We start from the raw sequence: 24,038 nt of genomic DNA, 5'->3' as shown, positions 1-24,038 counted from the left end.
TCTTTTTGTTGAGAACAGAGCTAGCAGCAATTCAGTGGCATCCTGAAATATGGCAGACAGCACACATGCATGCATGCAATATTCATTTATTTGCATGCATTCATTCATCATTAATTTATTTGTTTAATCACTTGATGTCTTAGTTTGTGCTGCTATTTAAAAAATACCATAGACTGGGTAGCTCAAACAATAGAAATTTATTCCTAACAGTTCTAGAGGCTGGGAAGTCCAAGATCAAGGTGCCAATTGATTTGGTGCCTGGGATTCTTCCTGGTTTCCAGTTGGCTGCCTTCTCACTGTGTCCTCACATGACAGACAGAGATCATCTCTCTCATGTTTCTTCTAAGGGACTAATCCCATTCATGAAGGCTCAACCTTCATTACACAAGTTACTTACTAAACGCCCCACTTCCAAGTACCATCACATTGGGGATTAGGGCTTCAATATATTAATTTAGGGGACAGATAGACACACACAGTCAGTTCATAGCACTCAACAAACTCTTTTTGAATTCTTACCTAATGCTAGACACTGGGTGACGTAGAGTAAGGGAAAAGGAAGAAAAATAAAACTAGATACCCATTCAAAGTTGACTTGTCATGATGCAGACATGGATACAGAAACAACTAAACACAATATGAAGCTAAATATAAATCAGTTTGAAATAAAGATACTATTGGAATATGGCCATTCTGACTCGACAAATCAAGAAAGACAACATAGAAGAAGAGACATTCAAAACATGCTTTGAAGGATGAGTAAGCTTCAAATAAGAGTTCTATGCAGACTTTATAATTATTAATGCCTTACAGTTCTTTATAGTTTCAATTCAAGAACTGACAAATGAAAATATTCTACTTCCATTTCTTTTCCACATACATTTATTGAACATCTGTGGTATGCCAAGCACACAGCTCTAGTTTCAGGGAGCATAAGGGATAAGCTTAATTCCTGATCATTGTTAAGACATTTAACAATGTAGACAAACATGCATACAGATAACTTCAATACATTGTAAGTGTTAGTGTGGAAGAATGTGCAGGGTCAGCATTTGGGCTCTAACTGGTCACTCACAATTTGTCTAAATGTCTGGCCTCTTGGCCAGGACCAGAAAGCGATAACACTATCTCCAAGGTAATTGTGGGCATTCGAATGAAATAATTCCCCTTCTGCAGGACGGAGAGGGAGCAGGGAAGGGGCAGGTAATTTGTCAGCACAAGCATTGCACAGCTCGTGGTTTGCTTTAGTAAAAGTATTGAGGCAACACACCCTTGTGGTCGAGTATCGGATTACTTCCTCTTTTGGATTTTGCAAAACATTCAACAGAGCCAGTTTCACCAGAATGAGGAGAAACACCTTTTGGTTTTCCTTCTTTTCTCTTCTATTTTTTTTTATAACTATGTTGTCTTCAAGATATTAGGAGACTGTAGATTTGAAAGAAATCAATCCATTAACTTGCTTTTTGCTTTTTTTTTTTAAATAACAACTTAAAATAATAAACCATATAAGATCCAGGGATCTGGAATGAGATCAAGGATTGTACGTTAGACCTGACACATTACCAGTTTGTCTGGGGACTAGATACTTCTCTGATTTGCTCTTCTTTACATGTAAATTAAAAATTTAAACCTACTTTGCAGAGTTGTAATGAAGATTAAATTAAATAGAAATTATGTTTTGCAAATTATAATTGATATACAATTGACAGGTGCTTCCTAATGTTCCTTTCTCATCATTTTCAGGGACCCATATACTAATTATTGTAATCTCTAAGAATAGTCCCAGTTTTACTATGATTCCATGAAAACACACATTTGCTGAGGACATGCTGTGTCAAGCCCTGTGTTTGCTGCTAGAGATTACACAGATGAATAAGACTGTTCTTCCTGTCCAGAATGTAAGCTCTTATTAAGACTTTATTGTAAAATTTCCACTAGCTAATCAGTCTCTCTTGATGTGGCTCCTCTGCACCCTCATTTCATAATCTGTCTCTCCCTATCTCTGTCTCTCTCAGAAAAAAAAAAAAAAATTGCTGCAATTGAAAATGAACCCTGAGCAAACAGTAGGGATATACACATAGCATTTTTGAGAGACAGAATTCTAGTTGCAGGAAATATACTATAAATCCTAAAAAGACACATTAGCAGCAAATGATCTGCCTGCCTCAGCCTCCCAAAGTGCTGGGATTACAGACTTGAGCCACTGTGCCCTGCCGAGCACAACATTTTTTAAAGTAAAAGAGAGGAATGTAAATATTTGTGACCAAAGGAAATTTGAGAACATCAATTATAAGAAAATCAAATCTAAAGGCAAATAATGAAAGTACTACAATGAATTTAATGATGTAGAAATTGTAGATTCTAAAAAGCAGGACAAAGCATCCAAAATCTCATTCTTCTATCACTATCTGGACATGAACTATTCCAGTGTTATTACAAGGGAATTGAGGTGAGCCAGTTAAATAAATCAAATCTAGCCTGGTTTGCCACTTTTCTGATTTCTAGGTCCTTTCTTAGTACATTACTTACAATTTAATTATTGTCATATTCTCTAAATACTTGTATATATAATCCCCATCCCTACCCCCATAATACGTATAAGTAACGTAATTCCTTAATGGCACTGTGATCTCGCAATCTCATCACAACTCATACCGCCAACATAATCTTTTTCTCATAAAGCCAAAAAGTTTGAAAGTTCTTCAAAGACGTGCCCATGAATTATTCACCTGACACAGGACAGATGCCTAAGCAACAGGTTGTCCAATAAGCTCAAGGTGCTAGCAGTTAAAAACAAAGGGCTGGGCCGGGCGCGGTGGTTCACGCCTGTAATCCCAGCACTTTGGGAGGCCAAGGCGGGCAGATCATGAGGTCAGGAGATCAAGACCATCCTGGCCAACATGGTGTGAAACCCTGTCTCTACTAAAATACAAAAAATTAGCTGGGCATGGTGGTGCGCACCTGTAGTCCCAGCTACTCAGGAGGCTGAGGCAGGGGAATCGCTTGAGCCCAGGAAGCAGAGGTTGCAGTGAGCCGAGATTGCGCCACTGCACTCCAGCCTGGCAACAGAGCAAGACTCCATCTAAAAAAAAAAAAAAAACCAAAGAGGTAGGTATGTCTCAAAACAATTATAAGCATGAATATTGACACAAGAAGCTGACTGGAATCAAATGCATGAAAAGTTGTTGATATGTTCTTAGAATAGAATGTACAGTCAAAGAGGTACCAGCTTGGTATCAAAGAGATTATGACAACTAAAAATTTCAAAATTATCTTTCCATTTGCTAACTTCTACAAGCAGAAAGTAAGTTGAGAAAGTTGCTCAGCCCCCAAGAAAGGCATATTCTCTAATCTTCAGAGGAGGCCAAGGAGAGTAATGGAAAAGGAATACTTCTACTTTCCAGAGGGCAGAAACAAGAGCCACAATTGCCTGAGTTACTACCCCTGAGGAGCAGAATCAGAGCTGTATCAAGGAACATTCCCTAGTCACAGGGTACAAGGCTTTTGTCACAACTGATCAAACTGATCATTCCGTTTCAGAATAGCCCCATTACTCTCTTGCTAAATAGGAGAAGTTTTGATGGAAGTTATTCCATCTCTGTTCTGGTATTGAATGTTGAACATACAAGCTAAGATGTTTTAGAAGTCTTTGTATCAAGAGAAACCACATTGATGTAGAGATTATTATGAGATTCTGGACTGGAAGTCTGTTGCCATGATTAAATGAGATTTTGGCGTGTTCTCTGGAAAGATGAAGTGAAAAAAGCATCTATTTTTTTTTTTTTTTTTTTTGCGACAGAGTCTTGCTCTGTTGCCAAGGCTAGGGTATGCAATCTTGGTTCACTGCCACCTCCACCTCCCTTGCTCAAACCATCCTACTGCCTCGGCCTCCTGAGTAGTTGGGACCACAGGCTTAAGCCACTACATCTGGCTATTCTTTGTGGAGACAAGGTTTCCTCATGTTGCCCAAGCTGGTCTTGAACTCCTGAGCTTAAGTGATCTGCCTACCTTGGCCTCCCAAGATGCTGGAATTACAGGCATAAGCCACCATGCCTAGCTGAATACAGCACTTTTTTTTTTAAAGTAAAAAGGAGGAATCTAAATATTTGTGACCAATGTGGAGGGCTGTAGTAAATTATACAACAATTCCCATTTCTTCCTTACCCCCCCGCCCCCCATGTACTTCTGCTATACATCTACCCATCACCCTATGACTTACAGTGCTTCCCCCTGGAGATGTGTACTTCCCTATCCTGATGGCATTGAACTTGACCATGCAATATGCTTTGACCAAGGAAATATGGGTAGAAATTTCAGATGTCAGCTCTGAAAAGCTTTAAAAGCCATTATGTGTTTCTGACAGCTTTCCTGTTCTCTTCCCTCTGCCGCAAGAAAGGGAAGTCTCTCACAAGGGGTACTGCCTCCAGGAATGATGGCACAAGGAGCAAAGCTACAGCCAACTTGCAGTTAACACAGGTCTAGATGTGTTAGATTCGGCAGGGCGCGGTGGCTCATGTCTGTAATCCCAGCATTTTGGGAGGCTGAGGCAGGTGGATCACCTGAGGTCAGGAGCTGGAGACCAGCCTGGCCAACACAGTGAAACCCCATCTGTACTAAACGATACAAAAATTAGCTGGTGGCCGGTGCCTGTAATCCCAGCTACTCAGGAGGCTGAGGCAGGAGAATCGCTTGAATCTGGGAGGCGAAGGCTGCAGTAAGCCGAGATTGTACCACTGCACTCCAGCCTGGGCGACAGAGTGAGACTCTGTCTCAAAAGATAATAATAATAATAGTAATAATAATAATAATAATAAAAAGGTGTGTTAGATTCAAGTAGAGAAGCAGAACCTAGGAATGATAGAGAATTGCAACTGTGTAAAATAGAGATTCAACCTTGTATAATTATGGACACTGGTAAGCAAGCTCAGTTCGTCTGTTTCTTAGGAGGGGTGTTGAGCCTGAAATCGCAAGACAGTTGGTCAGTATCAAAAGATGGACAGGAAGCAGAGGAGAGCAGGGAAAACTGGAATCCACAAAGAACCATCTGGAACACGCATCTGTCTATCACCAAAAGCCATATAGGCCTTTTCCTATCTCTGAGACTCCACCCTCATTGCCGGGTATACTCTAAACAGAAGCTGGCATTCTTTCTGCAGAGCCACACCCTCTCCTCTACTAGGACTTGTGAAATGGAAGGAAGTGATCTGCAGGGACTGGAGCTTACATCAAGCTAGCAGGTCTGTGAAAACGTGCATGAGCTGCTGCAAAGTCTAACTTGCGGGGACCTTCCAAAAATACACACAGCTTCAGCTCCACTTTCATCTTCCAAATCTTGCACAAGTTGCTTTTAGGGCCTATCTTAACCAGGAGCATACAAAAAAGGAATTCTGGGAAATGTAGTTTCACTTAGCCAAGCTAACATTACAAAGCCATCAAGTGGGAAAATAAAAGCTTACTGCTCTATGCCACTAAGACTTGGAGGTTGATTTTTACTGTGGCATAACTGTTACAATAAAATGGCTAGCTTCCAACTCCTTCCAGATTAGTAGCCTGTCCAGGCTTTGGCCAATATATCTCCTTCTGGCCCTTGTGTGCTATGTATGGCAGAGAACCTAGCCAGACTTGGATGATAAAAAATCTTATTCACATATTATTAAGTGCCTACTATGCTAATGATAGAAACTGTAATAGCAAACTAGAAAAGCATTCTCCTTATTCTCTGAGATCTCACAGTGTAGCAGAAGGAACCAACATGGATAGAAACTTGGGTCATTAGTTCCAATTGTGATGCATCCTCTGAAAGGAAAGTGCAGACAGCTATGGGATCCATAACCTGGTCTACCTGGTCTGGGAGGGTCAGAGAGGCTGCTCAGAGAAAAAGCTCTTTCAGAAAGAGATGGGAGATGAAGAAAATAGCACATTCCAAGGGCCTGAGGTGGAGCAAAGCTAGAGAAGCTGAAAGGAAGCCAGCATGGTTGAATTCTAAAAAGAAAGATGGGGCCTGTTGAGGGAACAATGAGGCTGAAAAATAGTCAAGTCCAGACCCTACCAGGACTGACAGGCCATGAAGAGGATTTTGAACTTGACAGGAGAGAGGAGCAAGGGCAAGCACTGGTGGATTTAATCAGGGGAGTGACATAATCAGATATTCTATTGGAAAGGTCATTCTGACCATGGCTTGGGGAATGTATTGGAGAGAGGCCAAGTGACCTTGGCATGTTGGCACAGAAGTCCAGGCAACAAGTGCAATACACACACACACACAACTTCCCGGTTCATATTTTTCATTATGTAATGTACCTTATTGATAGCTATTATTATATGGCTTATGCATACTGATTTGATGTAGCTGGAGCCCCAGAGCAGATAGTGGAGATGGAGACTTAGATGATAAGTCTAAGAGCTACATGAAGAGGAATCACGATTTCAAGTCCATGTTCAAAAGCAACATGGAGAGGAGTCACAATTTCTCCCAGTTTTCTGGCATGAGTGATTGGGTGGAAGATGTTGCCATCTAATGGGACACAGCGTTCCAGAGCAGGATGAGGCTTGGGTAGGAAGAGAGATCATGAGTACATGAGGGATTTAAGCAAGCATGCAGACATGTTGGTTCATTGCTTGTAGTATGTTAAAATTGAATTTGTCAAGTTCATCAATTTATGTCAGCATTTCCTAACATGAGTTCTTCAGCATTCCGCCTGTCAAAGAGTATCTTAGGGACTAACAGTTTTGGCTTTACCTAGGAACTGATATGAAACACAGTCTCCAATTCCCTTACTTCTGTAAGATCCTCTGTGATTCATAGCACATGAACGTTTGCAACACATAGCTCTGGAACTGGGGTCTTGGGAGATATTATGTGACCAAAAGATTCTCAAGGCAAATAATTTTGACAGATGGTGAGACCATGTTTTCTGTGTATAGTAGCAAGTCCAAATATCATTTAAAAGGTTCTATAGTGACCTCTATTACAGAGACCTATGCTTTCTAGGACGTTTTGTACCTAAATTTGCCACTCATCTTTTCCCCATCCACACATCACCTCCATTAATAGCGGAAGATTGAATATTCTGTGGAACATGCTTTTAGAAACATTGATTTATAACATGCAGAATAAAGGTTCTGAAGGCGAGTCTACCTGGATGTAATTAACCTATTTGTTAATTCTACAAACATTAATTGATAACCTACTATATGGGAAGCACTATTCTTGATACTCCGGCTATTAAAATGAAGAAAAATGACAATATTCTCTGCTCTTTTAATGCTTATGTTCTGGCTGAGGAGCATGTTTCTTATTACAAGGAATGAATTGTGTGACATATTCCTTGGTAAAAAGTTCTAAAGAGAAGAATAAAGCAGGAAGAGAGTGGAGAGTGGTGTGGAGGGCAACTTAATTAGTAGCAAGGCAGTGGAGCAAAGAGCTGAGGGAGGGGAGGAAGAAAGCCCTGTGACCCTTAGGGCGAGGGAACACTAACCTCAAAGATCTTGAAGTAGACCCGTGTCTAGTGTTTGAGAAACAATAAGAAGATGAGTGGGCCTCAAGAGAGAAGATTGAAAGGAGAACCATAGGGTTGGAATTTAGTTCTGGCCCTTGGCAATTTTGAAAGATTTATGCAAACTCTATAAACCTCTGTCCTGCATGTGGATAATAATTGCACTTATTTTCTAGGGTTATGTGAGGTTGAAACAAGATTACATATGTACAGTGTTTAGTGCAGTGCCTGGTTTGTAGAAAATGCTGACACATGTTGGATATGATCATTACACTTATAGGTTAAGAAAGCAAACTCGAGAGCCATCTCACCAGCATTTGAATCCTAGCTCTACTTACTCATCACGTACTGGATATGTGAATTTGGGCAACTCTCTAAACTCAGTTTGCTCTTCTGTAAAATGAGAATAATAATACAGCATCTCCCATGGAAATGATGTAACAATTAATGTGTTGATATGTGGAAAGGCCTTAGAACAGTGCCTGGTACATAGTAAGCACTCCTTAAAGTTAGCAATTATTATGGTCATTAATAATAAGGTTCTAATATGTGCCAGATCTTTAAAAAAAAAAAAAGTAGACCAAAGTCTTTCTGATGTGAGCTCTTTGGAAAAGTGGATTTGTGGGCACAAGAAGAGCAGAGGGTCTCGGATAAGTCAGAAAGATTTTCCTCCCTCATCTAGAAGAGATAAGCCAAGGCTGGAAGTAGGAGGATGAGGGATAAGAGAAACAGGAAAAGGTGAAGAAAAGAACTGTGAATTCCTATAAAGAGAACACCAGACAGCTGTGGAGCAGAATAGCTGTCTGGTAAATCTAGGCAGATGTGACCAGAAGTAGCCTTGAGTAAATGTGACTATATTCTACAGGAGTCACTAAAGCAGCAGAGAGTCAGCAATGACAGATGGCTCAGGAAGTGACCTGTGTTAGGACTATGCATCTGCTATGTGTTGCTGTGTAACAAATTACCTCAAAACGTGGTGGCTTGAAACACAATTTGTCACCTCCCAGTTTGCGTGGGCCAGGGAGCTGGGCAGGACTAGCCTGGGTTGTCTGCTTCTGGGTCTTTCCCAGTTCCAATCAAGCGTTAGATGGGGCTGCAGTCAGCTCAAGGCTCAACTGGAGAAGGATCCACTTCTAAGCTCACACACTTGATTTTTGGCTGGATTCCTGGCTGTTGGATGGAGCATCAGACCCTTACTGGCTTTTGAGACAACTCTTGATTCCTTGCCACATGCTTCTCCACCATGACAGCTTGCTTCATTGAAGCGGGCAAGCAAGAAAGTAATAGAGTCCAACAAGACGGAAGCCTCATCATGGTAGTGGAAACCCAGCACCTTTGCCTTACTTTATTTACAAGGAGCACGTCAGCAGCCTCAGTCTACACTCAAGGGATGGAGATTAGACATGAAGTTCCAGAGACAGAGAACTTTGAAATTAGATGGGCCCTCCTCCTGACAGTTTCTGCTGCCTAGAACGTGTTCTACAGAAGATCCTGCCATGTGACAGAACCTCAGGGGGAAAGGAAACCCCAAGAAAGGATGAGATTAACTTTTCTGCCAACCGGGCCAACTGGTGCCTCAGAAGAGAACTTGATTTACAGAAAACAAATAAAGAATACACCTTGCACATCTGTGCTGAGGTCTCAATTATTTCTCATTTCTTTTATTTCATTTAATTCTTCAAGCCATCACATGACATATATATTTTTATATTTATAATTGAGAAAACTGCAACTCAGAGGGATAAGTCACAAATCTGAGGTCACACAGCTAGGATGGTAAACAGGTTGAACTTCTGTCTATGTGAACCCAGAACCCACACTCTTTCCACTATGCAGTGGCACCTCAATGTTGCTGGAATATATATTTGAATGTACATTTCTTTTATCACTTATAATAGTACAGATGTGTGATTACCCACAAACACCATCAAGTCTTTGAGCTCTACTATAATGTAAATGTAAAATGCCATCTATAGAGTTTTTTGTGAAGTCCAACCTTCATTAGATAAACCTATTGCCTCTATAGAAATTTTCATAAGATCAAGCTCTTGCTATTTAATAGTATTCTGAATTTAATAGCATCAGCGCATTATCCTCAATAAATTTAAGTGATTTGGACAAAGATCACTACTCTGCACTACTTATAACTGAATGTGGCCATATGATGAGCAACAAGTGTCGGTTCACTGAAAGTCTTTGTCACGTTCTCGCAGCCAAAGGTGACAAGTTAGCTCAGAAAACCACCCCTCCAGTGACCAGGGTGTAACCAGCTGGCCTGACACACGGGCTGCACATTCCCTGCTGCTGGCCCAGGAAACTCTTTGAAACCTTCAGCACACTCCTCTGTGTGAATGCCACTGATGTGAGCCCAACAGGAAGTGTGACCTCATTCTGCTTCTTTGCCTCTGGTTACGCAGGCTGTTTTCAAAAGAAAACAAGAGAAGTTGTAAGACTGACTTTCCCAAGAACTATACACTCATTTATACCAGGAAACAGACAAGAGAACAAGAGGCTGCTGAAGACAAAACTTCTCTGCAAGCACCTGTGCACAGCAATGTGCGTGGGCATCTGTGAGAAGAAGGTAGGGTGGGATTCCCTTTATTAAGAGACTTCTGCACCTGTTGACATTCAGACATTTTTCAGCTGAGGAACTGCTCTGTCCTCAATTTTTCCACTGTCAACCACAGGAAGCTTCGTATTTCAGTAATAATTTTGTCCTTTGTCAATTGGAAGAAGAGGCTGGGAACTCCCTTTGGAAGGAACATGTATGCACACATTATTTTTCAGAATAGATGTGTTGCTTTGATGGAACTGGCAGATTCTGTTTCTTGAAAAGTTTTAGATCTGTAACTGAAGGGTTTTTTTTTTCTACTGTTACTAATTTTCTATTGAATGTCAGTGTACTGCCTGTAGATTCTTCTAAGCACTTGTGAGATAGAGCAATAAGACCTTGCTTTTGCTGCAGGATTTATAGGCTTAAAATTAAGCTTAATACTTGGAGAACACTAAAATAAGGTAATTTGGGCCGGGCATATCCATACAATATTGATCAAAAATGAAAAGAACAAGTAACATACTAATATATGACATTACATTGGGATTATTTTATATCCCAAACAAATGAAATTTGTAAATGTGTGCTTTGATTTAGAAATCTTCCAAGGAAGGCCAGAAAGTTCTCCGGACATCTTTACAGGTCTCTATAAACCAGGTTTATATTTTCCTAATAGGGTTTGTATATAATTTATTGAAATATTCAACTTGAAGCTGTAGAATTAGCCTGGTTTGATTGATTCTGTTACAGCTACAAAAACAATCCATTACTAGTTCTCATGTTACAAAATGTGGCCACAGGTGGTGAATCAGAAAAGAATTTACTCCTACCTTATAAAGCAATTAGGATAGTGATACTACATACAAAGTTTCATAGTCAACAGAAGTTGGTTCTATTTGATGAACAGTAAATGATCAAAGTTTGCATAATTTACATACTTTGATATGTTTTTAATTCATAATCGAGAAATTAAATTATGTCTTCATGGGAACTAAGTTCTAAAATCTTCCTAGTGGTATGCTATCTTTAGTGCAATGTTAGTTATGCTGTTTAGAAATGTCCAGGCTGATAAAAACTATTAAAAAACACTCGCTGTGACTACCTGTCCATGGTTCAAGTTGTTGGGCAAAAGACAGACACCAATCTCCAAGCACCGTTTGAAATTTGATAATGAAGTTGATTTGTGTCAGATGATTAAAATACACATAAGTTTGTTTGGGGGCTAAATGACCGTTAGAACCAGTCATTTTATTAAGATTTCTTAATCAAATACCTCACTTTCATTATTTTCTTTGGATTACAAATCAACCTTTTTAAGTCTAGATTTTTCAAATAAAGTGTGGTTCTTATTTACAGAAAAAGGTTATTGAGATGCACTGAGTGAGGCTAATGGAAAACGTTCAAAGTCATAGAGGCAGACAAAACTTTAGAGAAGTTGTGTCTTCAATCTGGTCTCCTACCTTCAATTCTGTATCTCTGTATTATTTCTGTAAACAAATCCGACTAGTGCAATTAGTAGATGCCATCTGTTTTGGCATAATTTTTCTATTTTTAATATATAGTCCACCTTTTTTTAACGTCTTTTGCAGAGAATCTGTGAAGTTTGAGCAAGCGGCCTTCCCAAGATGTACCGAATATCTCAACTGATGTCAACACCAGTAGCAAGTAAATGTAGAAGAACTGTGATACGCAATTATCTTTTGAACGATTAGACTCCTTTTAGCAATTTCCTTGCTTTGATTTTGCTGATACTCAGACCATTAACCATCTGTCAGTAGCTTGTGCTTCTTAAATGCCAGTGTTCACTTTGGCAATGATTTTGACTTCATTTTTTTCCTTGAAAGAAATGTGGTATTTTTCCTTCTAGTAGAAAAAAAAATCACCGTTTTTTTTTAGATGCCTGTGCATAAATGTGAAAGGAGATTGTTTATCAGCTACTATTAAGATGCAAAACTGTTTGTGTATAAAAAATGCTGAATGATTTTGATAGCTACTTGCAGAAAATAAGGGCGCTGTTAAAACGGTAGTGGTTTCAAGTTTCTTCCTTCCTCTTGTTATTTTCTCCCAAAACCCCACTTCTAACTCTCCCTCACACACCCACAGTTTTCTCCTTACAAATCAACCAGCCCAATCTGAAAGTCTAAATTTCTTTCTTTGTCCTAGATACTAATTGTCCATAATGGAATCAAATTTCACTAAGCTTGTCTGTTGGGATTATTGACACCATCTCTGCACACGATAAAATTCTGCTTTAGAGTTTAGAATATTAATCAACTCCAACTTTCCCCAAGTAAAGTCTGTTGCCACGCCTTTGGTTAAACTGGAATGAACGAATGGATGATGTTTCTATAATTAAGAATACTCACAGTCTTTATACACTGGAAAATTTTATATAAAACAAAACAAAACTTTATTTCTTCCCCACTAATGTCTTTTGCTCATTATTTTACAGTAGAAGTGTCTTAATATGCACTAATGAGGGAGAGTCTAGAACAATGACTGAGTTCCTCAGATTACTGAGTAAGCTGCAATAACCAACGCATTGGGTAATTGATTTGAGTTTTCTCCCACTTCACACAAGACGTTTTTTCCCATCCTTACATGAGCTCAGTTTGATGCTAATGATTTATTATTGCCTCATTCTGCACTAAGGAATTTTTTTTTTTTGAGACAGAGTCTCGCTCTGTCGCCCAGGCTGGAGTGCAGTGGCGCGATCTCAGCTTGCTGCAAGCTCCGCCTCCCAGGTTCATGCCATTCTCCTGCCTCAGCCTCCCGAGTAGCTGGGACTACAGGCGCCCATCACCACGCCCTGCTAATTTTTTGTATATTTTAGTAGAGACGGGGTGTCACCGTGTTAGCCAGGATGGTCTAGATCTCCTGACCTCGTGATCCGCCCTCCTCAGCCTCCCAAATTCTGAGATTACAGGAGTGAGCCACTGCGCCCGGAACTTCTAGAGTGTTATGTGGGAGAAGGAACAGAAGCTAGAAGCCTCTAGTTTATGTCTTATGTCTTGCTTCCGGTAGAGCCCTGGTGATAAGGGTACCTGCATTACTGGAGTCTTCCTGCTGAAGCTGGGACATCGGCTATTCGCATCTTGTTACATGCCTCCACTGTTTGCAATTATACATATTGATACATGTATCAACATATATAACTGTTGATCAGGTATGATACATTCTACTTCTCTCTCATCTGTTTATGCAGGTCCTTCCAGGTTGGAAAAAGAATATGCTGGAGAGCTGTCTCCCACGTGCATTTTCCCAAGGTATACTATGGGGCTTCTTTTAAAAAATAATCATTCTGGCCGGGCGTGGTGGCTCAGGCCTGTAATCCCAGCACTTTGGGAGGCCGAGGCAGGCAGATCACGAGGTCAAGAGATGGAGACCATCCTGGCTAACACGGTGAAACCCCGTCTCCACTAAAAATACAAAAAAAAAAAATCAGCATGGCGTGGTGGCGGGCCCCTGTAGTCCCAGCTACTTGAGAGGCTGAGGCGGGAGAATGACGTGAACCTGGGAGGCAGAGCTTGCAGTGAGCGGAGATTGCGCCACCACACTCCAATCTGGGCGACAGAGCGAGACTTGTCTGGAAAAAAAAAAATCATTCTTCGCTGGGCATGGTGGCTCACACCTGTAATCCCAGTATTTTCGGAGGCCGAAGTGGGTGGATCACTTGAGGTCAGGAGTTTGAGACCAGCCTGGGTAAAACATGGTGAAACCTTGTCTCTACTAAAAATACAAAAATTAGCCAGTCGTGGTGGTGTGTGCCTGTAATCCCAGCTACTCGGGAGGCTGAGATGGGAGAATCACTTGAACCTGGGAGGCAGAGGTTGCAGTGAGCCAAGACTGCACCACTGCACTCCAGCCCGGGCAACAGAGCGAGTCTCAAAATAATAATAATAATTATTATTATTTTCCTGTATGTCTTGCTTTGTTGTATTATTGGTTTGAAATTATTATTTTAGCTATCATCTAGTTTTGAAAGGTTATTTCTTTTTGGTGCCATGTACATACTAAATAAAAACTTGCCTGATAGAACAATGAATATATATATATATATATATATATACACACACACACATAAAATATACGTTAGTGTCAATATATGGGCAGTTGTGAATTGTTTCTCTGGCGAGTGGTGAAACTATTGAATACTGATGAATGGTTACTTTTTCTCAATCTGATGTCTTTTTAAATATGCTTTCCTATCTTATTTTACAAGAGCAACAGAATTCTGTACCAATGGCCGAATTTTATGCTCTACCAAAACATGTGCAGTCTACCATTTTCTTGAAGTACTACCAGGGAGTCTTTTTTCTTTCTTTTTGTAATGACTCTCTGACTGTCTCTTATTCCTCATACAGACATCAGTTGATGTTTCCCCTAGCATCGTGAAATGTGCCTATAGCATAAAGAGATCATATATTCATTTTAGGACCTGCTCCTTCTTGTAAATTGTAGGCCTCCTGATACTACCAAACGAATCAATATGAACAGAGGCATATGTGGAAAGAATCCATGTTTTAGAGTCAGATAGACTAGGGTTCATATCATAGCTCTGCCACTTACTAGCTATGTAAAATATCCAAGTAATTGCTGTTTTTGTAAATCATTTTTGCTGCTATATGATGAGGATAATAATGATACTTAGCCTTTAGAGATTTGTGAAGAGTAGATAAAGGGCAAAGTAGGGGGCCAGGCTCCTAAGTGTTCAAAAACTCACCTTACTTGGAAACAGCATTTTATTACAGGGCTAAGTGTATATATTCATTGTATATAAGCTTTTAAATGTAAAAATATCAGAAATTCAGTAGAGCATGAGGCAGATGTGTAGAAGGATGAGAGACGTTTTGTAATCTATCAGTGTGTAATTATCTAGCATTTTTTAGTAGTACTAATGATATTTGTCCTTTCACCAACCAGTCTTTGTCCTATCCTAGGAGGCATGATTTAGGCTCTTCTAAGACCTAGTCAGCAACCTCACAAGAAAAGAAAGGGCTTTGTCTTTGGGCAGTCGGGCTTGTTGCTGGGCTTTGCTGTGGGATGGACTTTAGAAACCAGTTGGAAAGGACCTGCTAAAAACGAATCCGCTACTAAGTTTATTAGAGCAGAATGAAGCAAGGGTCAAGATCTAGAGATAATTTTGTTATCTGCTCTAAAGGTCTGGTATTGTTCAGAAGGATCCTTTTTTTTTTTTTAACTATAATGTAGGTGTTGGAAGAGTGTCTTCATTTTGTTTACAATCAAGAGAGGATAGATAAAGGTAGGGGCATTATAAAGGAAAGATGCCAGGGGATTAGAGAGGCTACAGTAGATAACTGTTGAATGTTGAAGGCTTGGAAATTAGAGTGCGGATAGAAATACAGATCCAGAACTCTGAAACCTCCTAAGTGTTCAGCACCATACAGTTGCCCCATTAATTCTCACGGAGGCAAAAGGATGTAAAAGAAAGAGCACTAGAGTAGGAGAAAAAAAGATCTAGATTTTTACCTTGCCTCTCCCACTTGTAAGCCCTCAGTTACTGAACAATGAACTTAACCTACTGGAGCCTCCATTTTTGCATTTATTATTAGGGGTAACAAGAACCAAAATGTGCTGTTAAAGTGGGTCAGTGCATGTCTGGAAATAGTCCCTTTTGATGTTTCCAAAGTCTCAGATTTCTACCCGTACTATTCAATATTTTTATCAATGATTTGGATTGAGGACATATAGATTCCAGGGATAACATATTTGTATGACATCATGTAAATATATTAAAAGTATTGTGTAACATAATCAGAATCCCTCAAAATTCTAACAGTACAAAATGAATAGCCATTCAAATAGTAGCCAACATATTTAGCTTACCACCCTTAGGCAATGGAAATCACAGGCATTAACAACCTTCATTAAATTATGACATTAAATATTTATAGAAATCTATGAGATTTATTTTGGGTGATCTTTACTGCACAGATTCACGTTTGTTAAAAAATAAACAAACAAACAAAGAAAAACAACTAAGCCTTGGAAAGAATAATTAGCAAGAGGTAGAGCCAGGATTGAAACCAAGGGTATAAACCTAGCTCTATCTGCAAAGTCTTAATTATATATTGGCCTTATAATATAAAATTGGTCCAAAAGTCTAAGAGAGGAAAGGTACTTCTAAATATACAGGAAAAAGACTAGAAATTGATAGTTTATTTAGATGAGATCAGGCACGTTCAGGGTGGTATGGCTGTAGACTTGATAGTCTATTTGATAGTGTGATAATATGTTGGTAACTGGAGGGAAAAAAAAAGAATCAAGCTAATGTGACTTAAGCTTCATTGCTAAAGACATGGATTCTATAATGAGGGAGGTGACAGTCCCTATATCCCTTGGGCAGACACACCCAAAGGACTGGGTTCTATGGTTGGCATGATATTTAAGAGGAACTCTAAAAAGTGGAGAATACTCAGAGAAAAACCATCAAACTATGATAGCTAAGGGATCAAAACTACATCATGTCATATAAAGATGAATTAAATGAACTGGAGGACTTTTAGTATGAAGAAGCGAGGACCCAGGGAGGACATGGAAACTCTCTTTAAATAGCTGAATAGATCTCAAATGGAAGATAGAAGGAACAGAAAAGGAAGGGAAAGAAAAGAAGGGAGGAAGTGAACATTTATTAAGCCCATACTAGGTGCTAAGCACAGATCATTTATTTCATTATTTAATTATTAAGATAACCCGATAATGGAGATTTTTTTTCTCGTTTTACAGATAAGGAAACCGTCTAAGAGGCTAAGTGACTGGATTAATGTTACTCACCTAAGCAATGACAGAGTTGGCATTATGGGCTTAGAGGGGGATTGACTTCAAATTCTCTGTCTTGTCCACTATGCTACAGTCCATATTTGTTCAGTGAAGGGTTGTGGGGGTGCTTAGTAAGTGTGGGGTCCTTCTTACTGAAGGTGTGCATGCAGAGAGGGGACAATGTTTGTCGGAAATACAGCAGATGGGACAAGTAGAATTTGGTGGGGCTGCAGACATGACCGCCAAAACTCCTTCTGATTCTTAGAATCTGCGATTTTCTGGAAGCATATGGTCCCAATTTATGCAATTAAGTGGAATACATAATATGTAGAAATTACTGAAAACATCAAGGTAAAGAGCACATGAGAGCTATTATACTATCAGTGCTGTTAATTGATTAACACAAAACCACCCCAAGAGTTCAAATATATTCAGACAACGTATATTTTCATAGATTTTACCAGATTTCTATAGCCTATCAGGTGATTTCATTCAGTAATTGGCATTATTTACATACCGAACATTTTTTAGGCTCACAGTATCTGCCCTCCAGTAATGTATAAAATAATTACTGAGGTGGACATACATACACAAAAATCACAGTGAGATTAGTTGGGGTTTAGGACAAAGAAAAATAATTTTTAAGGGAGAAAAGAGGGAAAAAAAACAAGCAGTTTTGAAGAAAGAACACATAACATTTTCTTTTCTCCAATATGGCTCTATTACTGTTGTCACCAGGCTTCCACCAAACCTCACCTCAAAAAATGTTACATTTATGAAGCATTTTCATAATAATTTGGTTGCCTTTCAATTATAGGGCCATGTGATTCCTTCCTTCCTTCCTTCCTTCTTTCCTTCCTTCTTTCCTTCCTTCCTTCCTTCCTTCCTTTCTTCCTTTCCTTCCTTCTCTCTTTCCTTCTTTTTTTCTCTCTCTCTTCTTCCTCCCTTTAGATACAGGGTCTTTGCTATGGTGCCCAGGCTGGAGTGCAGTGGCTATTCACAGGCATGAATAGCACACTGCAGCTTCGAACTTCCTGGGCTAAAGGGATCCTCCTGCCTTAGCCTTCTGAGTAGCTGGGACTATAGGCACATGCCACCACACCCAACTCAATGTGATTGTTTTTTAAAACTAAGACACATATAGATTTACTCAAGGAATTATGGGGCTTCCCTGGATACCAAATCAGGGAAGGTAACCATGTGCCCATTTGTACAGCCAACCTGGAGGGAAATTTGCAAAGGCCAAAAATGATCATTTTGACTGCATGTTCACCCTGTTTCTGGTGGCTACATAGTTATAATGTCTCTATTACAGTGACAAGATTAAAGATCTGGCAACTGGAGGGCTATTCAAAGTAGGAGAGTACAGGGGATTTTGAGCTTCCAACATCTCACCCAAAAAAATACAATAGACTAACATCAAACGTAGGTTCATCATGTGGTGAGGAAAGTGATTAGCCATCGTGTTTTCACCGAAGTTTAAAACAGAAAGTAGCGCTAAAGGTTCTGTAGTTCAGTGCTGTCACAGGTGAGGAGATGAAGCCCAGAAGGTTAAGAGTGACATTCCTAATGGTTGCAGAAGTAATTGACAGTCATGGATTCAAAGATGTTATTTTCCTTCACAGTGATAAGACATGGTTTATTTGGGACTGGATGTACTGAATAGAGATTTAAAGTGCGTTCCCTTTTCCTTCTTAGTTTCACCCGTGATTCCCTGGATGGTGACCATTCTTTTGAATGCAGATCCACAGATCCCCTGACAGGCTCCCACTCTACCTGTCGCCGAAGTCCCAGACTCCTCACCAATGGCTACTATATTTGGACTGAAGACAGCTTCCTGTGTGACAAAGATGGCAACATTACTCTGAACCCATCCCAGACCAGTGTTATGTACAAAGAGAACTTAGTTAGGTAAGTAGAGCATATTACAGAAAGAAATCTGAAATCCAATCCATCCATTAATTGTTCATTCATTCATTTATTCACTCAACTATCTTTTATAAGGAGCCCATTATTGCTCCAGACTGTGGAAATACAAAGGGTAGGAAGGGACCTGTCAACAGGTCAATCCATCCATTAATTGTTCACTCATTCATTTATTCACCCATCTTTTATAAGAAGCCCATTATTGCTCCAGACTGTGGAAATACAAAGGGTAAGAGAGAATAGGCATAGCCAGCATGGAAACAAATGAAAGCAATGAAATAATACGGATGCCAGGATAGAAACCTGTCAGGGTGCAGTGCAGGGATAAAAGAAAGGAGATCCATTTTACTTGGGGAATAGGTAAAAATAAACTCACTAGTGGTGGTGATGGCTGATTTAAGTCTTGAAAAATGTAGGATGTTAGTTAAAATAAAAGTAGGAAAGAGGACTTCTGGAAAGATGGCACAGGCCTGGGGTTCTGAGAGACCCTGGTAAAACTTGGGGAATAGCAAATAGTTTGGTAGGAATAAACTTAGTGTTGGAAGGGGTGTTTTGTAAGAAAGAAGACTGAGCTCAGGATCAGGGGCTGGATGAAAGGGGTTAAATTTAAGGCTAAGAAGTTTGAGCAGTACTCTATAGATAAAGAGGGGCCATTGATAAATTATCAGATTTATTCTTAGAAAGATAATAGTGACTGCTATGGAAAGGATGGGTAGTTGGATGTGTGTGAATATGAGTAGACACTGAGTACAATAGGAAAAATGAAGGCAAGGTATCCACAGATTAAAAGCAAGTTGTGGTAGCAATGATGAAAGAGTAAGGATGGGGAAATAGATAAAAAGAATGGTAAATGGTAAAGGGGTGGAATCTTCATCATCCAAAGATGTGGGAGGTCCAACAAAGGAAGAACACTTGCATGAATCTTAGGACTCGGGTTCTGTCAGCTGGATGTATGGCAGGACCACTTACCAAGATCAGAAAGAAAGGATGGGCATGTCTGAGGAAAGAAGATGGATGAGTTCACTTTGGATTGGTAAATTGGGATAATCACATTCATTTTCTTTTGCTTCGAAACCACCCATATGCTGACTGTATCAGTTAGCTATTGACACAATAAAGCTGTGTAACAAATAACTATCAAATCTTAATGATATAAAACAAAGAGTCCACACATGTTTGGAAGTCAGTTGGAGTAGGTTGATTTAGTCTGAACTAGGTTGAGGTTGGCTTCAGTTGGAATCAAGTATGCATTATATAGGTCATTCCCTTGAGACCATTGGACTGCAGAAATATGTTCTTTCCATTGTAATTACATAAATGCAAGAGGACATACCCCAACAGCAGATACATTTCAAGCCTCTGTGTGCATCAATCTGCTACCATCTCATTGGTCAATTCAGCTTATATGGGCAAGTTGTAATAAGGGTCAGGGAAATACACTCTACCCTTGTTGATGAGGGAGGGAGGGATTTCCTATAGGCATCTCAAACCCAGTATGTCCAAAATAGAAAAGGTCACCTTTCTTTCAAAATGTTTCTCACATGATTTCTATTGCAATGAAAAGAAGCACAATTTATCCTCTGTTGTGAGTCTCTCTAGACTTGACCTTTTTATTCATACATCCCTTTTAGTCAGTCGGTCAGGATAAGATGGTATAGGTAGTAATCTATAGATCTAAATATGTAATGATTCAAACAAACCGGATTTTATTTCTTTTTCTTTTCTTTCTTTTTTTTGAGATGGAGTCTCGCTCTTTCGCCAGGCTGGAGTAAGTGGTGCTATCTCTGCTCACTGCAACCTCTGACTCCCTGGTTCAAGCAACTCTTCTGCCTCAGCCTCCCAAGTAGCTGGGATTACAGGCATGCACCACCATGTCCAGCTAATTTTTGTATTTTTAGTGGAGATGGGGTTTCACCATGTTGGCCAGGATGGTCTCGGTCTCCTGATCTTGTGATCCTCCCGCCTCAAACTCCCAAAGTGCTGGGATTACAGGTGTGAACTGCTGTGCTGGGCCCAGATATTTCTTGCTCATGTAATTGTCCAGCATGAGTGTTCTAGCTTAACTGGTGACCCACCTTGAAGCAGAGACTCAGAGACCCAGAGACCCAGATTTCTTTCATCATATGCATCTGCTGAACATGCGAGCCTTGTAGAGGCTGTGCCATGGTGGAATTGCCTGGAGCCAACAGGTAAAAGTAGAAAGAATGTGAGCTGAAGGAACACCTACTTTCCCCAAGTCTCCAGCCCATAAATGGCACAGATTGCTTCTGCTCACATTCCACTGAGGAGACCTTAGACTCATGACCACACCTAATGGCAAGGGAGCAGAAAGATGTAGTTCAGTTGTGCGTCTAGGTACAGTGTATTTGGTGAGAAGTTTATTGTTTCCACCACAAATGTGAAGACCAAATGAATCTATTTCCTAAAATTATTTTGAATTGTTCCTCTTGTCTTTCTTCCCATAGCTATTTTCTTCATTCAGGTCATCATCACCTCCTGTTTAGATTTCTGCCATGGTTATCTTAGTATTCTGATGCCTTCTGGATTACCCACCTTCCAGTACATTCTCCAGGCCAGGCTACTGCAAGGTGGTTTTTTTACATTGGTTACGTGCCCTCCTTCAGGAAAGTTTTACTCCATTTTCTTTCTTCTCATTTCACCTTACATAACTGCCAATATTTGTTATAAAAAATAAATTTATTGATTGCTTTCTGTGTGCTAGGGACTATCTCAACTGTTTTGGATATATACTACCATTTGATTCCAAACTCCTGCTCTGGAATCTTATGACATAGATTTTATTACTGTCATTTCCATTTCACAAAGGTGAAACATATTTTAAGAGAGGTTAAGTAATTTTCCTAAGCTCAGAGGGCTATTAGGTGGAAATAGGATTCCAGATCAGATGGTCTGACTTTAGAGAATCAGTTTTGAAACACCACTTTTAACTCCAGCCCACATTATATAGATATTCTTGATGTTAAAGATGTTTCATCCATACATTTTGTTCTCAAATTTGATGAGTGCCCATCCCACAATAGGTACTCAATAAAGAGTTGTTTAGTGGATTAATGAACATAAGAATAAATGAATAAAAATTTCTGATTCCTGTTTATTCAATTTTAAATGATCTCTTCTTAGAACCTACAAGAATCTTTCAAATTTGGTTCATTTTCACAAGAATGTGTTCCATTGTCATGAACTCTACCATTTTTCTCAACTTGCCGTTCCTGAAACCTATGACAGAGAGAGTTCAAATAAAGCAGATTTTCTCAACAGTAGCACTATTCACATTTTGTACCAAATAATCATTTGTTGTGGGCAACTGCCCTGTGCATTGTAGGATGTTTAATGGCATCTCTAGCCTCTTCTCACCATCTGCCAGGAGCACTCCTTCCCTGGTATAACATTAATAAAATGTCTCCAAAACCTGCTAGATGTTCCCTGCAGCCAAAATCAACCTGGTTGAGAACCACCAGGATAAAGAATGCACAAGGCTTGTTGTAATTTATCCTAACCACCAAGGGAAAGCACAATTCAAAATGCATCTTCTGATAGCAGCTATAGATAAAGAGCAGAATTTTGTGATGGGAAAACTGTTCCATGCCCACCTTGCCTGTGATGGGAAAGCTGTCCCACTCGACCTTGCATTACCTAACTTTGGTTCAGGCCCTCAGTACTTTTCGCCAATACAGTGTGCTCAGCACAGGGCTTGACACATCGCAGGCAGATACGCAACAGTGAATCCCCTGTGCACTTCGATTAGCCCCTCTGACCTCAATCTTTCACCTCTGAGCCACCGTCTGTTACCAACAATTTTGGAAATGCAAACCGAATTATGTCATCACTAATCTCTTCCCTGTAGCCATGCTTTAGAGGTCTCCCTTTGTTCCAACACTAAATTCCAACTCCCTTGTATCATATAAGAAGTTCATCATTACCTACCTTCCTTTAACCTGTCCAGCTTCATTTCTTGGCATGACCTAATCAGACTTACTGGTTCCTCAATGAACAGGTCAGATCATCTGATGCAGCTTAGAACTCACTTCTCCCAGAAAAACTCCCTTGATTATCAATTAGCACTGCCACTCCTGGTGCCCTCAGAGCAGCCTCTAGTTAATCCTTTCAGAACACATATCCCCTATATAGCATAGCGATCAAAAGCGAAGACCATGGAGGCAGACTCTCTGGGTTTGTATCCCAACTATGTTACTAGCTGCATGACCTCAGCCAAGTGACTTAACCTATCTGTGCCTAAGTTTCCTGATCAGAAAAATGGGATAATAATAGTATCTATTTCATAGAGTTGTTCTGAAGATAATGTGAGTTAATCTATGTAAATCACTAAGAAAGATGCCTGGCACAGAATAAACTCTAGGAAAGCATTACCTATATATGCATTATTATTTTTTTCTTTCTCCCATAATACATTGTGAACTTTTCACACACAAAGTTTTGTCTTTTATCTCAATACTCTTGACATTGAGTCAAGGACCTGGCACACAGTAGAATTTTGAGAAACTTCTGTTTCTCAAGCAGACTTGGGTTGTAGAAATGTACTCTGAGCATCAAATCACAGTTTTGAACTAAAGGTAGCTATTATTCATTGTTCACTATGCTTTCATTTCTCTCTAGGATATTTAGAAAGAAAAAGAGAATCCGCCGTCCCTTTTCTTCCCTCTTCAACCTCAGTACCTCCAAATCTTGGCTGCGTGGAAGTATCTTTGGTGACATCGACTCTTTTCCAAGTGAAGACAACTGGTTGGAGGGGATCAGGAGGTTGGACACAGACCATTGCAATGGAAATGGTGAGTTTGAGTCTTCCTTTCCATAGTAAAATTTTATCTCCAAGTGGGCAGTGGTAACCCTGTGGTCCTCAACCAATGTCAGTTCCAGAGATGACAGTCATTTTGATGGAGAGATGGGCCACATTTTTAAAATTCACTTAAAGTTCTCTCTATATTAAATGTGTGATCAAAACACATATGTGTCTATGTCATGCAAAATAGCCTAAATTATTAAGTTGATAATGCTGGGAAAATATTTACACATCTCCACTGTATTTTTTCTGTAAGGGATATTGGTGGAGAAAGGATACTAGAGTCAGATTTAGAAGACCTGTATTGGAAGAAATGTACTGGAGTCAGGGTTCAAGTCCCAGTATGAGTACACTTGGATAGTACTTAACTTTGCTGAGTTTCAATTTCTTCATAAAACCACATATATATATATATGTGTGTGTGTGTATGTGTATGTATATAAACATATAACTGTTGAAATAT

General features: G+C 39.7%; 1 protein-coding gene across 8 annotated transcripts in view; it reads left to right on the top strand.

Annotated features, from left to right (window-relative positions):
• Positions 1-9,970: 9,970 nt before the first annotated feature.
• The window catches only part of TMEM71 (transmembrane protein 71), a 56,239-nt gene continuing 42,171 nt past the window's right edge, over positions 9,971-24,038 (top strand). For 3 of the 8 annotated variants that reach the window (XM_032758508.2, XM_058444437.1, XM_058444435.1), the window contains exons 1-4: positions 11,676-11,715; positions 13,256-13,316; positions 18,529-18,741; positions 23,392-23,564. In XM_032758508.2, coding sequence (XP_032614399.1) covers positions 11,676-11,715; positions 13,256-13,316; positions 18,529-18,741; positions 23,392-23,564 — 487 coding nt within the window. Of the gene's footprint in view, positions 10,078-11,639; positions 11,722-12,545; positions 12,571-13,255; positions 13,317-18,528; positions 18,742-23,391; positions 23,565-24,038 lie in introns of those variants that run through there. The other 5 variants (XM_058444436.1, XM_058444438.1, XM_032758505.2 and 2 more) reach the window with 4 other exon arrangements.

Source organism: Hylobates moloch, unplaced genomic scaffold (genome assembly GCF_009828535.3).
Source record: "Hylobates moloch isolate HMO894 unplaced genomic scaffold, HMol_V3 SCAFFOLD_9, whole genome shotgun sequence".
In the NCBI taxonomy this organism is placed as follows: Eukaryota; Metazoa; Chordata; class Mammalia; order Primates; family Hylobatidae; genus Hylobates; species Hylobates moloch.
The sequence above is the reverse complement of the archived record's forward strand: the minus strand, read 5'-3'. Positions and strand labels throughout refer to the sequence as shown.